We start from the raw sequence: 13,348 nt of genomic DNA, 5'->3' as shown, positions 1-13,348 counted from the left end.
GCACAGGAGACAGCAGTGCTGTGCGTTTCGGTGGCCAGAGGGGACCGATGGGGTGGTGGGTGCCTGGAGGTGCTCCCCGCCGGCCTCGCAGACCTGCAGCAACCTCCTGCCCCTAAATTTCCGAGACAGGGGAGGGCTCTCCCCACCGCCGGGGTCCCCTCCCGGGCAGCGCAGGAGGGCGGCTGGAGGTGGGGGAGAACGAGGGGAGGCGGGGAGCAGGGCCCGGAGCAGCCCTCCCGCCGCCGGGGCCCGAACTCCTGGCGGCGGGAGGCAGGAGGCGGCGCCTGCGGGAGGAAGCGGGCGCGGAGCGGGGGGCCGGGCCGGGTTGGGCCGGGCTGGGCTGGGCAGAGCCGCGCTGGACTGGGCTGGGCTGGGCGACGGCGGCAGCGGTCCCCGGCCGCAGCGGTCCCCGGCAGCATGGGCGGCTCTGCCTCCAGCCCGCTGGACGAGAGCAAGTGCACCTACATCCGAGGTAGGACGGGGCTGCGCGGGGCAGGGGCCGAGTAGGGCCGCTCGCGGTGCGGGAGGAGATCCTCGGGGACGAGGGGTGACCGGCACACTGCGGGGCTGCCCCGAAGGCGGACAGCGGCCGTGGGGTTCCGAGCGGACAGCAGCGCGTTAAAAATTCCCCGTGAGTCAGTTAAAAACTCTGAAAAGTGCAGAGAGATGCGACTTGGAACTGGCCGTTTGACGCTCAGCTCCCAGTTCCCCAGAACCGGCAGCTGAAACTTTGAAGGCACCAGGTTTTGCCAAGGTAGATCGGGTCAGGAGCGTGTGGTGGCATGTTTTGCAAAGCCCCTTGAAGGCAGTGAGAAAACTGCTGGGTGGGTACTCAGACTTGTGTGAGGACAACTTCTTATGCCATTAAAACATTACTATTAAACTACGAAGGAAAAGAGCATAATTCTGTATTTTGGGGGCTATTTTTGTTATTTGAGTAGTTAAAAGATTAAATACATCTTGCTCTTCCTGCCTACCTACACTACTTATCGTTAAGGTAGCAGGTAAAGTATTTACAAAGCAAATTTTAAGGCTGACTGTTTACAAGCGAAATAGAAGTTTGCATGTGAAAAGGAAGCCCTGTTCCAGTATATTATGTATTATGCATCTGAAGCCGTCGAGAGTCCTCGCTGCTGTGGGCTGGGAGATCAAACTCGGCGCTGATGATTCAGACCGTGGGGTGACTCCTGGGTGGTGCTGCAGCCCAACTTGTCCTTTTATTATGTTGCTTTGGGATTTTTTTGTGGTGTATAGGGAGTGCAACTGTTGAACTGCTCCTCTGTTGGGACTCCTGAAAGCACAGTGGATCTTTCAAGAGATTCCCACAGTGGGAAAGATGTCCAAATATTAAATAGCCTTCACCCAAAAAACAATCAGCGAAGCTGCCGGCCTCACATGTGGAGATTTTGCTACAATGTTCCCTCAGTATTGTCCTTTTGTCCTGCCTCATTGAGGGTGGTTTCAGGTCCCTTCAGAGCCATGAGGGTGCAAATCCTATGGATTTTTTTCTCTACACTTAAACCCATGTTGCGGCCAAAATTTCATTGCCACAGTTCAGCATTTCAGGCTTCCTGATGCCTGACTGAGTGAGGGCAATTTGTGAGTGCCTGAAAAGGCACTCTGATTACTGAAAAAAAATAATAAATTACTGACTCTAATTACTGAAAAAAAAAAAAAAAGCAAAAAAAAAAAAAGCAGGAGATTCAGGGAGTTTATTAGCTTCTTCACAGCTGTGCAAGAGGAAATCATGCAGGTCTTTGCCCTGAACATGATTTAGAATTGGAACAGGGAGTTCATGCCAGAGGGTTGGGAAATCTGTATGTTAGGACACGTGTGAAACTGGATTGATACATCTGAGATTCCCTGTAGCTCAGCAGGAGGGTGCCTTTGCCTTGCTGAGATGTGTGGCTCTTCAGACACATCTCTAGTTTGCCTATCACGTCTTTGCAGAGGCAAGTGATAAAACCATTGTGAAAAAAGGAATTAAAACATTGTGCTTATCCCCTGGCACAAGTCTGCCATTCTTGCTGTAAAGTGAGGATCCCCCACTCTAAAATCTTGCTTTGAAAAATAATTAATGAGGCACTTTGTACAGAGCCTGCCCATAAATTAGTAATTCCAAGAAGGAAAAGGAATTGGGAATAGGATTTTAAATTGAAATAGAGTACGGTCCAGACAGCTCGCCAACCTACTGCTGATGTTGAGGCTGGAGCCTGCAAGATTCAGACCTTGCTTATCTGTGTTATGTGTCTTGGTCTGATGTATTTCCAGAGCAAGTGCCATGGCGAGCTCTCCTCATACAAAGAGGAAGTGGCTGAATTGCTGATTCTGTAGATTGAATAAGCAGCACATTTTTTATCTGGCTTTGTAAAGGTTAGGTGGGTTTTACTGGGGGGCTGGGAGCTTTGGGTTTTTTTATTCTCCAGAGTTGATAAAAGGGTTTCCTCAGTAAAAAGGGAGGGGAGATGCCAGCTTTTTGTCAGTAGAACCGTCAATCCATAGTGCTTGAATGGGAAGGCACTGGTGAGGGAGGATGTGAGACAACAAGCTCAAGGATGCTGCCTCACACATCTTATTCAGACTGAAGCCAGTGACATTCTCCAAACTTTGTGCATTTTGGGATGCTCACTCATACTGGCCCAAATATCAGTAGACTCAAGACAGGAAATCCCGAGTATTACTTCAAGTGAGAGTTTGATCTAGATCATCTCTAGCGCTCCCTCCCAACCAGTGTTTCGGTAAACAAATTTATACTTGCAATCTGTATGTCCTGGATTCAGCACTAGCATTTTGCACCTCCTTTAGCATAGCTTGGTGGATGGCTCGTGCCCCCATCTCCTTGCCTTTGCAGCAGAAGCTTCCTGTGATTGAACACTGTCATCCTTTAAGTTAGTTCCTGCCACTCTAACCTCAGCCTGCGGCAGAGGATTTGGGTGGCATGTCAGCTCTGCAGCATGCTGGGCTGTTCCCTGCAAGGGGGGCTGTTAGGCAAAACTGTGAGGCAGAGTTAAACATGACTGCTGGAATATGTAGCAGGATTGCTTCATGGCTGTTGTCATGATGGTGTAATTTAATTTCTTGTTGCCGTAATGATAATGTAATTTGTCTGAAGCTGCCAAGTCCGTGTTGTAAAGCCTTGTAGTTTATTTAGACAATATTTAAACTAAAACACAATATAATGCATGGAAACGAGGGACCGAGGACTAAAGAGGTGGATGGAGTTCTCAGCAATAAACTGGTGCGTTTTCTTCATCAACATACGTACAAATCTACAGGTTTTCTAATTTCCAAGAGTCTATTTGTTCACACTGTTTGTGGGATGAGAGGAGAACTAAAGAGGGACAAAAATTATGTGAGATGTAAAATAATGTGAAAAATATGTAAAAACGTGTAGGTGTCAATATAAAGCGGCAAGAACACGGCCCTCAGCACAGACACCCCCAGGTAGGGCCCAGGAGATGCTTTGCTCTGTACAATTCTGTGTGGGTGAATAAGCACAAGCCTGGTCAGACCAGTTGGAGAAATAAATCCCAGAGAAAATCACAAAGGTGTCCTACACAGAGTCTGTGTTACTGAATGCAAAGGCTGTGATTTCCACCTAAACCTACTTCAACTTCTGTGCTCTTAAGGAAGAAGTGGTAGTATTGAACCAGCCAAGTTGTAAATCATTGAGAGCTGTGTATACTTGGACATGGGGCATTATCTTGAGCCGTAACTGAAAGTTAGCTAAAATAATGATTGACCTGGTAATGTGTGTTTCCTGCAGCAAATAATGCCTAAGAAGAGAATATATGATGCCAATGTGTAATTTTTCAAGTGGTCTTTTCAATATGATACACGTGAGGCTGTGTTTGAAATTGTAAGGGTGGGGATCATCCTTGTGAGGTTTGAATCAGGAACAGGTACTTCACAAGCTGCCTAAAGACTTATTTGGGGATGGCAAAGTTTTGCAAAACAATTTTTTTCCTCAGAAAATCTTTGCATTAATATATGCATACAGCATGAAGTTACATTTTGCAAGCCATCACAAAATCTTTTGTCTTTTTCAAGTAGAAATTAATGAGAATTGGTCATTATTGTCAGATGAAATTGTGAATAAAATGTCAAGACTTGCTATTCCTAACTCCTACCTGAAGGAAATGAATGTTGCAGTGAAATAATGGAAAAATGAGTCAGCAGGGACTCCTGTGAGAGCTGGGGGCAGCCTGTGTCCACTGGGAGAAGGTGGGTAGAAGATATTTAGGGGAGAGTAGGAGGCCATGGAGTGCCAGCAAGAAGGAGTAGAGCAGAAAGCCAGACCACATGCACTGCAGCATTACTAGTCTTGAAACCTTAGCAGTTTCAAAGGTGCCCTCTGTTCTGTGGAGCATGAGCCTGTTTTTCTAACTGTATCTATGGAAAAATAGTTTTTTCCATTTATTTAAGGTCCTTAAATTATTTGAAATACACACATTATAAACAGATTGAATGATTTAGAGTAGAGTGATTTAAAGCCCCCTGAAATGAAAAGAAATTTTTATAGTAATTCCTCTAGGTTTTGGACCAAGTCCTTAAAAAAGAAGGAAAGACTTGTGGCAGAGATAATCCTTTGGATTTATTCAGGATGCGAGTGAAATAGATGGGGTTTAAAAAATGGCAGTAATAGGAGACTGGGAGTTGATCATGTGAAAAGAGTTTATTAAAAAGATTCATGCTTTTAGTTTGATGAGGCATGGGCTAAACTTGTGATGGGAGGTGTTCATTGCATGATCAGTCTAATGCTATTTAATGAGTGTTGCATGCAACAGGGAGAGGTATAGGGCGGTAGTGGGGAGTGATGGACTCAGGGCGTGATCATTAACTTGGGTAAAAAGGTGAAAGTGACAGTTAACACAACTTAGTAGTATGCCCTGAGAGATTGTGCCAGAGGTTTCAAGATTGCTGATAGAAATTTTTCCTTTGGGTCTCTAATATTAGACAAGAAACAATCAAGGAAGCAGATCTCACAGTGGGGAGAAGGCAGAAATGGCCCCGAGACTCTTCATGATTTCCCGTTTCTGCAATCTCAGCAGCAGTAGTAGGGATCAAGCTCTGCTCTGTCACATGTGGTCTGTTGGGACCAAATGTTTTTAAATTTGGAGAGGTGGAGAGATTTCAAACACCCAACACCAGTAATTTCAACAGGTACATCTTCAAAAGAGTTTAGCATACAAAAAAATTGAACTTCTCTGCTGGTTGTTTTTTTATTAAAGGTTCTCAGCATGTTTGACCATATCCAGTCTACCCATTTCTGTAAACATAAAGCTGTCCAGAGGATAAAGCTTTGTAGTCATTTGCTGTTGTTTGTTTAAATGCAGTTTTTCTTTCTTCCTTCCTTCCTTCCCTTCTTTTCCATCTCTTTCCTCACCCACCCAGGTGAGGGACTCAGCAATGGTGCTGTGACCCTACGGCACTCAGGGATGCACACTGTGGGTTTCCTCGTTGTTCAGGACTTTTTTCCAAGCAGACCTTCCAGCCGTTCTTTTCAGTCAACAGTGAAAGCTATTACTTAATGTCTGTAAGAACTTACTTTCTAGTCATTTGTTTTGCCTATGAATTTCAGTGTGGTACTAATTAAGACAGGGTTTTTTTGCACAAGGGTAAAACACTTCAGATGTGTTCCTACAAAATGCAGCATACTTAGAAAAAGCAGATAGACTCCTCCTATTCTGTCAAGTTTTAGAGACTGAAGAGGAGTCTGGTTTACCCTTTACTTAAAAGACAAGATAAGGTCGCTAGCTTTACAGGAAACCATCTGAACAAATACTGTCAGTTGTACAGAGATAAGTTCCATCAGCTTGGAGGGAGATAACCCAAGTGCCTGATACAGCTCTGGAGTGAAGTTCTTTCCAGCAGTCAGCCGGCATGCATGTAGCCATGAGCAGGGATGCTGGAGGATGGAAGAATAACTTGGAAATAATTGTGGAAAAGTTGGCCTTTTTTGGACAGGCACTCAGACTGGATGTTGGATTTTCTGCTTTAAACTGTCGCGTAGTCCTGGTTCTAATTTGATGTATGACTGCAAGTATAACAGAGTTTTGTAAAAAATCTGGCTGCACTTACTGCCCTTTCTCTCAGCCTGTTACAAGCTATGCCTTGCTGTGTTTTGGAAATCCTCTCTTTCATTTTCCACAGGTGAACGTGGCTGTCTCATCATATAGAACAGGAGTGTGGTATCTCTTTGGACTTAGCAGCATCTGCTTTGTAGCTCTTAGAAGGTGCTTTTCATATTCACTTCTGAGGTTTATGGTAAAAGCTGATATGATTTTTCTGTGATTCCCAAAATCTAAGGAAGAGGCAGAGTAATATTTTCTTTTACAAACATGTACTGAATCCAAAATTCATGATTGTGGATTAGCACTTAGGAAGTACTATCTAGTCCAATCCAAATAGGCATAAATACCCATGGAATGAAAAAATGAAGTAAAATGCATAAGAAATTAAAATTTCAGTATGGATATGAGATTTTGTTCTTCATTATATGCACCTTCCTAAGTTTCCAAGTTCTTGAAGACCTTAAGAAATGAGATTTTGAAGAAAAATCCTTTTGGCTTTACTTGCTTTTTTGGAAGTTTTAGTCCTCAGAGAGGTTGTTGCTGTTGGAGCCAGTGGCAGATTTTCATCCCATAATTTTAATAAATGGGGCCTTTTTGTGTTGGAAGGGTGAGGCAGCTTCTCTTTGGTTCTTATATTCTTTAATTCAGGGGTCCAGAAACTTTATTTTAGCTTTAGACTGAATGCAAGCTGAATGTCCAGGGATGCGGTTGGTGGAAAAGGTGTTTGCCACCCAGCTTGAACAGAATTTACTGTACTTGGTAACTTCCAAATCTCAGTTTTGGGAGATTAAGACAGGAGATACCTTCTCTATTCAGTTTTCATTGCTCAAGTAGTCCCACTTATTAACTTCCTTCAAAAGTACCACGAGCAATTTTGAAACTTTAGTCACGTTGTCTTGCAATGGGCACAATTAAGAATGTCCCTAATCAAAGCAGGAGGTAAGATTTTGTTCTTCAGTTTGTCAATATAAGGGTTGTCTGTGATCACATCCTGTTTACCTTCTGTAAATGGCTTGAGGTTTTCATAAACAAAGAAACCTCAGTTATCCATTTTGTGTCACAGCTCTTCCTTCTGCCAATGCATCTGTGAAGCTGGGTTAGGCTCCTCGCCCGTTCAGCAGGATCATCTCAGGCTGTTTTACATCAAAGCAAACTGTATTGCTTGCATAGGAACTAACTTCAAAGATCATGTGCTTTCTACTGAGCCTGGATTTGAAAACTGAAAGGTGGTTTCTTTCTGGGAAAGAACGTCTTTTTTGGGTAGTATGAGTGAAGGGAAACCGCTGGGTGTTAGGGGAAGGCATGTGGCATTTTTCATGCTTTTCTGTTGGCTGTGTAGAAGAACTTGTGTGCAGTGTTGAATAAAGCATGGGTATCAACAGAAAGAGCTTCTTCTCAATAGAAAAAGTGAGAAATGTGCTCACCTTTGCCTGAAAAACCTGTAATTGAGAGGCACTCTGGAAGTGTAGAGTCTGCTGCGCTTTTGTACTTGATACTCTCTGAAATCTTGAAGATTGGAGGTTCTTTAATTAGTGCAGCTTGGCCACAAATTATGAGACAGCCTTTGCATCTGATAGAAATTTTACTGATATAAAAGGGAGAAAAAGCAAGCTCTGAGATGATTAAAGCAGCTTTGTTGTTGATGCCTTTGGGCAGTAGCAGCTGAAAAGCCAGTGTCTAGATTGGGAAGAATGATATTCATAGGCAATGTGGTCATGGCTGCTTTTAAAGTACAGCAGCATTTCTTTCTACAGCTTTTTCCTTTGCATGTAATAAACTTGCTGTTCTCTTTGCACTTAAATAACAATTAAAATGGCTTCAAGTTTTTGAACATGCATGCAAGCATTTTAGTTGCTTTTGCAAGGACAGTGATGAAACGAGGCCAACTCTTATATAAAGGCAAGATTAAAGTTTGTGGAAATGGATCAAACTTGTGTGAAGAAAGGGTTTGCTTGTTTGAGTTTTCTGAAAATTTCATCCTCTATTTTGTTATTGGTTTTACATATAAAAAAAGTTTGGTGCTGATTCTATACTAATGCCTAACTTGATATGCATAACCTAAGATTTTGGTGAATTTGTTTCTCTAGGCATTTAATTTTGAGTGTTCAATTTTGAAATCATAAGCCTTTATCTTCATGCTTCTGTGATGCCAGTTAATACCTCAGACACAGTTTCTCTTACAGTTTGGATAGTACTAAAGCTTTAAGCCTACATATTAGGCCACTGTAGTGCTACCAAAGTTATTATTTAGTTACTGCATCTTTTTTTAAAAAACTAGGTAGTTGTCTTTATCTGTCAATATCGTGAAGTTGAAAACAAAAGTGATGCTGACCCTTGGGTTCTCTGGTTAGATGATTAAAAAGTTAAAAGCAATATCATTTTCAAAAAATTCATATATTATTTTTGCATGGTTGAAATTCTTCTAGGAAATAAATAAAATGAGGAGTATTTTCTAAGTAAATGTTTAAAATCCAAAAATAGCTATTAAAAGTAACTTTTTGATGTTGTTTGTGATGATCTTGATTCTAAGCCTGTTCTTCTGCCTTGCCCTGAGCAGTGTGGCTCCTAAGGAGTGTGCCCAGGGTTTTGCTGTGTATGACATGTTCAGTGTTTTTATGCAACTTCTGTTCAGTTCCAGGGCAGCCAAGTGTTTTCTGCTGAATGTGTGGTGGGTCTAATGTGAATAGGGGGAGGCGTCACATCAGCCATCAGAGTGTGATTGTGGTGGTTGGTAAATGTTTGCCTCTGGCTGCTACAGGTGTGTGGTCATGCTCCAAGGGTGCTGTGCCAACCCTTTAGGTCAGAGCAGCGTGCAGTTCTTCAGGACTTCCTCAAACTGTGCTTGGCACTGCACTGCTCAGTGGGCTGGGATACCTGCAGTGATGGGGTGCAGCCATGCACCGGTCACTCCAGGGTGGAAAAGAGCAGCAGAGGTTTCTGGCTTGCTATCCGCTTTACATATCTTCCCAGGAGCAAGCCGTGATTTGTCCTTCAGAATACATTCTGCTTTGAGATCTATGCAAAGTGAGCATGTCAGCTGACCTTTGGGTTGTTTTTTCTACATGTCATAGCTTAAACAGTGAACATGGTGCATCCTCACAGTTGCAGTTTCTGGCCCGGCAGCATGCTGAGAAAAGCCACCCACATCAGTTACTGGCCCAGTTTTGGACTCTCCACTGACAACACCAGCAGCCGTGACTTCTTTTCAAATGGCAGTGGATTTGTAAGGAGATTATTGGTAACGGTGTAAGACATGTTCATAGCTCCCCCAAAATGCTGCTGTTTTTTCCAGGTACATTTTGTATTGTGCGTCTAAGGTCAATGCACACTTTGACCGTGGCTCTCAGGTGTTGCAGTGAGCAACTTGCAGAAAAGGTCATCTATGTCTGAACTGCACATTGGTTGTTGTATGGGGGACATGTTGGACCTCACATAGGTTGTTCTTGGTATAAATGGTGTAAGACAATCCTTGTTCCTGGTTATTTGCTGTTTAAATTGGCAAAACACACAAAGCTAAAGCAAGGGTCCAGAGAAACGAAGGCAGGGGACCAGGGAGTGCCAGGGTTAGGAGAAGCAGCCTGTGCCAGTCCCCTGTGTAGGGTCAGGCCTCTGCAGCAGCTCCAGCTGCACCGTGCTGGTGTGACCCAGCCAGGCAGAGTTAACAGCTGTGATACGTGCTATGGACCAGCTGGATCTCTTAAGCACTCAAGATCACTAAATACTTTCACAGCCAACCTTAGGAAAAAATGTCTACAGTTTCTTTGCATTATAAAAACATCTGGGTTTTCCCATGAAGGCTTATGTTCCCCAGGTCAAGGTAGCTGCAGGTTTTGCAGAGCTCAAAAGCCAGCTCTGATCATGCATACCATTTCTAAAGATGCCCTGCTTGCTACCTGGGATGACTCTTTTGCTGGAGAAATGCCTTCTTGGATCTACTAGTTTTTAGTTCTGTGTGCTTGGGATCCCAGCTAAAAAAAATTGCCCTTGTGTGCCGTATCTCGAAACTTGCTGTCTGCCAAGGAGCTTTCCCTTACTCTTCTCGGAGATATACAGGCATCAAATATATTTTATATAGCTTCAAATTTACAAAAAATGCCACCATCATCCCACCACTCAGTGTCCAGCTCACCCATCACTGTCCTTTTAGATAGCACTGTTCTTCAGCCCCTCTCATCTGTTATTTTAGGAAGAAATGTTTAAAGCTTTACGTGGTATTTTCCTTCCTCTGCATGAAACCAGTTGCTGTGCTGTGATTCTCTGCAGTTTTGTCGTGATGTTGATAACTGAAGACCTGATTCTTGAAGCAGCATTGGGGATGTTAAATATAATAAGGGAATGTTGTCTAAAGACTGATTTGCTTTTATTGAATGTGATACGGAGGCTCCCTGTATATTTTCACTTGATACTCCACATATTGTAGTGGTCACACTAGAGGAAAGGCAAGCTTTTGTGATCCCCAGGCAAAGATTTAATGGCAGGGTCTGTGCAAAGTTAAAAAAAAAAAAAGGCTTTTTTTCTCTGAGGGGTATTCTGGAAAGTAATATCATTGTCTGTAATTTAGTCTGCCAGACACTTTCCACTGTTTTCAGTTGCAAATGAGGCTTTGCCAGTCTTCAGCTGTTCAGGCTGAAGTTTCCGTGCTAAGTGTCTGCCTCAAATTGCATTTTTGAGAAAACTGCAGTTTAAATGGATGAGGCTGGTTTTCTTTTTTTTTTTGAGAATTAAGCTAAAGAAAACGTGTGTTTTCTCTCTTTGGATGTTCTATTGAGCTGCTCAGGCATATCCTGCAAGAGGAGGGGAAGGATTGAGGGCTGTAGAGCTAGAATAGGAGAAAGCAGAGGCAAGTGGGAAGGGTTTCTAACCACTGCCAGTGTTTACCCGCTGAACTAAACCCCAGTTTCCACTTTTGCCCTCTGTGCAGTCTAGCAAATAGCTGCAAAACACACACCTAGCAGCAGCTGTTCACCCCTGTAGACAAAGGTGATACAACAACACTGATGCTCAAGGGAGACCAGGGTGCACAGGTAGCTTTTTTGGTATATTTTTGAAGATCACAGAATCACAGAATCGTCTAGATTGGAAAAGAGCTTGAAGACATCCAGTCCAACCGTGAACCTCACACTGACCGTTCTGAACTCCACCAGATCCCTCAGCGCTGGGTCAACCCGACTCTTCAACCCCTCCAGGGATGGGGACTCCACCATCTCCCTGGGCAGCCCATTCCAATGCCTAACAACTATTATATTGGCTTCATTCAGTAGCAAGCCACAGATTTGTTGTTTGCTGGGTTTTTTTTCCCTTCTGAGATTTCCTGTACACCTGCCAAGCTACAAAGTGCCATGCAGGCATCAATCAGCTGATTATCCTGCTGAGATACTGTGATAGGTGATGGTATTTTATTTCATGCATGAGGAGTTATGGCTGTTAATTTGGGGCTTGACAAACCTCGTGCTTAATTTTTCAGGGAACAGGCCATTTTAATGCTCTCCCCAGATTTCCAGCTGGGCTCTGGCTGTTCTCAGTTGTGACTGCAGGCACTCAGCACTTCTGTAAATCAGAAAAAGAAGGTGACAGGAGCCATCTGGGAGCTTCTCCCATATGTGACATATGTTTTGTCCAGCTTTACGTTTTGTAGAAGACACAGATACAGGGTGTGGCATTTCCCTTCCTTAAATATAAATCAAGTCCCTGCTGTTCCCATCTCACCATGCCACAAACTTTCAGAGCTCCACAATGAATGGGGCAGGTACCATATGAAGTTGATTAGAAGGTGGTGGTTTTAGATATGATTGTAAAGAAAAGTAGTTTTAACCACTGCTGTTTGAGCTCCATCAGTCTTTGCTCTGAGCCTGGGAAGCAGCAGCAAAACTACTGACACAAGCTCTGTTTGAGGTTAGGGATGGTTTGTGAGTGTGGCTGGAGGGGGTTATCCAGATGTCAGGGTTGAATTTGATATGTCTGCAAGGAGGAGCCCAAAAATCATCCGGATTGTTAGCTGATTTAAGTTGATGGTGGTTTTTATGGTGCTTTTGCAGGAGAAAAGATCATAGAATCACAGAGTGGTTTGGGTTGGAAGGGACCTTCAAAGATCATCTAGTCCAACCCCCCTGCCCTGTGCAGGGACACTTTCCACTGGCCCAGGTTGCTCAAAGCCCCGTCCAACCTGGCCTTGAACATGGCCAGGGAGTGGGCAGCCACAGCTTCTCTGGGCAACCTGTGCCAGTGTCCCACCATCCTTTAAAAGTGTTTCAGATGCACATAGAAAAGGGGACTCTCTGAATTAAAGATACTGAGTTCTTGATTTTCACGTTTTTAAAATATAATCATGGTTGTTTAGTTATTTATTAGTGTTTTTGCCAAGCTTGCTAATTTGTAATGGGCTTTCCAGATACAGCCAGGAAACAGGGAATCAGCTGGAGTTTCCTTTACCCCCCTCACAGCCCGCAGTCAAGACCTTCATTTGCAGAAGACAAAATGATCATGTAATGAAATTGTGCTAAGCATGTAGGTCTGTTATGCTGCCATTTTATCAATGAAGAAGGAAGGGTTTAAACTGAGACTATTTAGACTGAGACTATCCCATTTCCTACAACGTGATGCTGAAAAAATTTTTCCAAAACCAAGCATTGTCTGGAAAGCCAATGTCAGCAAGCATGGTGAAGGCATGTCCACCTCCCATGCTGGTTGACATTAGCAAATCAGTTGTGTGTGGAAGAAAGGGTGGTGCACTAAAACAAAGCTGTAAACTCTTGGAAAAACCTATTTGTAAAAGTAACAGCTGCTGGATTGTTCATGGGGAGTCAGGTTTTATACAAACCAAACCAGTCTCTGGCATTTCATGTATCAGACCTTGGAGGTGTTGCTCAGTATTACAATGTACCAAAGTGGGGTAGGTGGGTGCACACCTACCTGCTGTAGCTTCCTATACCTTGCATGGCAGACTTGATAGAGTGGAGCCAATGGTTGTTCTAGCATCTTTTGGTTTAAAAAAGGTAATCGGAAATCCTGTGAAACAAACTATCTGTGCTGCACAGGAGGATTTAAACCAGGAAAATCAACTTGATTAATCCAAGTGTGCACTCTGTGAAGGAGGGAAATATATCCATTTGAATATGAAGCATAATAAATCATCTGTTTACCTCAAAAATCTGAAATATTCTATCCAAAGCAGGATGGCAAGCTATGTGAGCCTCCTTGTGCACCTATTCAGCTTGTGGTACAAATCAAACATTATGATTTGGAGAGACATCTCAAGCAGATGGATGAAGGTCACA

General features: G+C 43.5%; 1 protein-coding gene across 1 annotated transcript in view; it reads left to right on the top strand.

Annotated features, from left to right (window-relative positions):
* The first annotated feature begins 336 nt into the window (after positions 1-336).
* NIBAN1 (niban apoptosis regulator 1) overlaps positions 337-13,348 on the top strand; it is a 75,008-nt gene continuing 61,996 nt past the window's right edge. The window contains exon 1 of the mRNA XM_074907049.1: positions 337-472. Within this exon, the coding sequence (XP_074763150.1) occupies positions 418-472 (55 nt within the window). The 5' untranslated portion in view covers positions 337-417. The remainder of the gene's footprint in view (positions 473-13,348) is intronic.

Source organism: Athene noctua, chromosome 5 (genome assembly GCF_965140245.1).
Source record: "Athene noctua chromosome 5, bAthNoc1.hap1.1, whole genome shotgun sequence".
Lineage (NCBI taxonomy): Eukaryota > Metazoa > Chordata > Aves > Strigiformes > Strigidae > Athene > Athene noctua.
Note: the sequence above shows the minus strand (reverse complement) of the source record. Positions and strands in the feature narration are given on the sequence as shown.